Genomic DNA, 1,466 nt, shown 5'->3' on the forward strand with positions numbered 1-1,466 from the left:
GTGACAGGGCGTGGTGCCCCAACTCCCCAATTGGCTGAGAGCCAGACCACGGGCTGCACCTAGAGATTGGGCCTGCCCTCTGCCACCTGGGAGCAGGCCTAAGCCAGCAGGTCGTTATCTTCCGAGGGGTCCCAGACTGCAAGAGGGCACAGGCTGGGCTGAGGGACCTCCTCTCCCCACCCCGAGTGCACAAATTTTTGTGCACAGGGCCTCTAGTCCTATATAATGGAAGGGTAATATGCAAATAGACTGAATGGCAGAACAACCAAACAACAAATCAAAGCATAATATGCTAATGATATGCTAAGACTGTTTGACTGGTAGCTATGTCATGCACTGACCACCGGGGGCAGATGCTCAATGCACAGGAATGAAAACATGGAACAGACTGATGAATCTCAGAGGGAAGGGGGGAGGGCAAGAAGAGATTAACCAAAGATCTTATATGCATACTAGAGGCCCTGGTGGGGTCCCTCAGCCTGGCCTGCGGGGACTGGGCTGAAATCAGCAGTCTGACATCCTCCAGGGAGTCCTGGATTGTGAGAGGGCACAGGCCAGCCTGAGGGACGCCACCAGTGCACGAATCTGTGCACCAGGCCTCTAGTAGAGTATAACAGCCTATAGGAATGTAAACTTTCTTTTTTTCTAAATTAAATAAGCCATTTAATAAACAAATTAATTGCTTATTAAATGAAAGAACTTGTTTTTCTAAAATATCAAACCAAATAAATGTAGTCTAGTCACTTACCACTTGATCTGTTTTTACGACTTGATTTCCCTCCAGTAAGAAGCATCTTGAGACTATTCCGAAACATGGTTGTGCTATTCTGGTACTCACAAAACTACAAAATAAAATGTGGGAAAATACATTAGGAAACTCGATTTTCCACTCAAAATTCAGAATTTTTTTAATTTTTTTATTGTTTAAAGTATTACAAATAGTAATACATAGGTCTCCTTTTTTTCCTTTTTTTCCCATTGACCTTCCCCGGCCTCCCCTACCCCCCAGTACATGCCCTCACCGCCCCACCCCCAGCCCTGTGTCTTGCGTCCATTGGTTATGCTTATATTTTAGAATGCACTATAAGGAATTAACTATGTTTAAAAACATAGTACAAAAATTATAAATGACAAAAACATTTAATTAATTAATATTAATTTAATGTATAAACATTTCCTTACAAGAATATCATAGTACTTTGAGTACCCTAAGAGATAAAGGTAGCACCCTGGCCAGTGTGGCTCAGTTGGTTGAGCTTTGCCCCAGGAGGTGACCAGTTCAACTGCCCTTCAGGGCACATGCCCAGGTGCAGGCTCAATCCCCAGTAGGGGTGTGCAGGAGGCAGCAGATCGATGTTTCTATCTCTCTCTCTGAAATCAATAAAAACATAACTTAAAAAAGAAAAAGATAAAGGTAGCTGTCACTGAGGGTACACAGAAACAGAAAACAGAATTAGGTTGCTATA

General features: G+C 43.4%; 1 protein-coding gene across 1 annotated transcript in view; it reads right to left on the minus strand.

Annotated features, from left to right (window-relative positions):
* TANC2 (tetratricopeptide repeat, ankyrin repeat and coiled-coil containing 2) overlaps positions 1-838 on the minus strand; it is a 228,796-nt gene extending 227,958 nt beyond the window's left edge. Inside the window, exon 1 of the mRNA XM_006776730.2 lies at positions 749-838. Within this exon, the coding sequence (XP_006776793.1) occupies positions 749-815 (67 nt within the window). The 5' untranslated portion in view covers positions 816-838. The remainder of the gene's footprint in view (positions 1-748) is intronic.
* Positions 839-1,466: the final 628 nt, after the last annotated feature.

This window comes from Myotis davidii, unplaced genomic scaffold, assembly GCF_000327345.1.
Source record: "Myotis davidii unplaced genomic scaffold, ASM32734v1 scaffold69, whole genome shotgun sequence".
Classification (NCBI taxonomy): Eukaryota; Metazoa; Chordata; class Mammalia; order Chiroptera; family Vespertilionidae; genus Myotis; species Myotis davidii.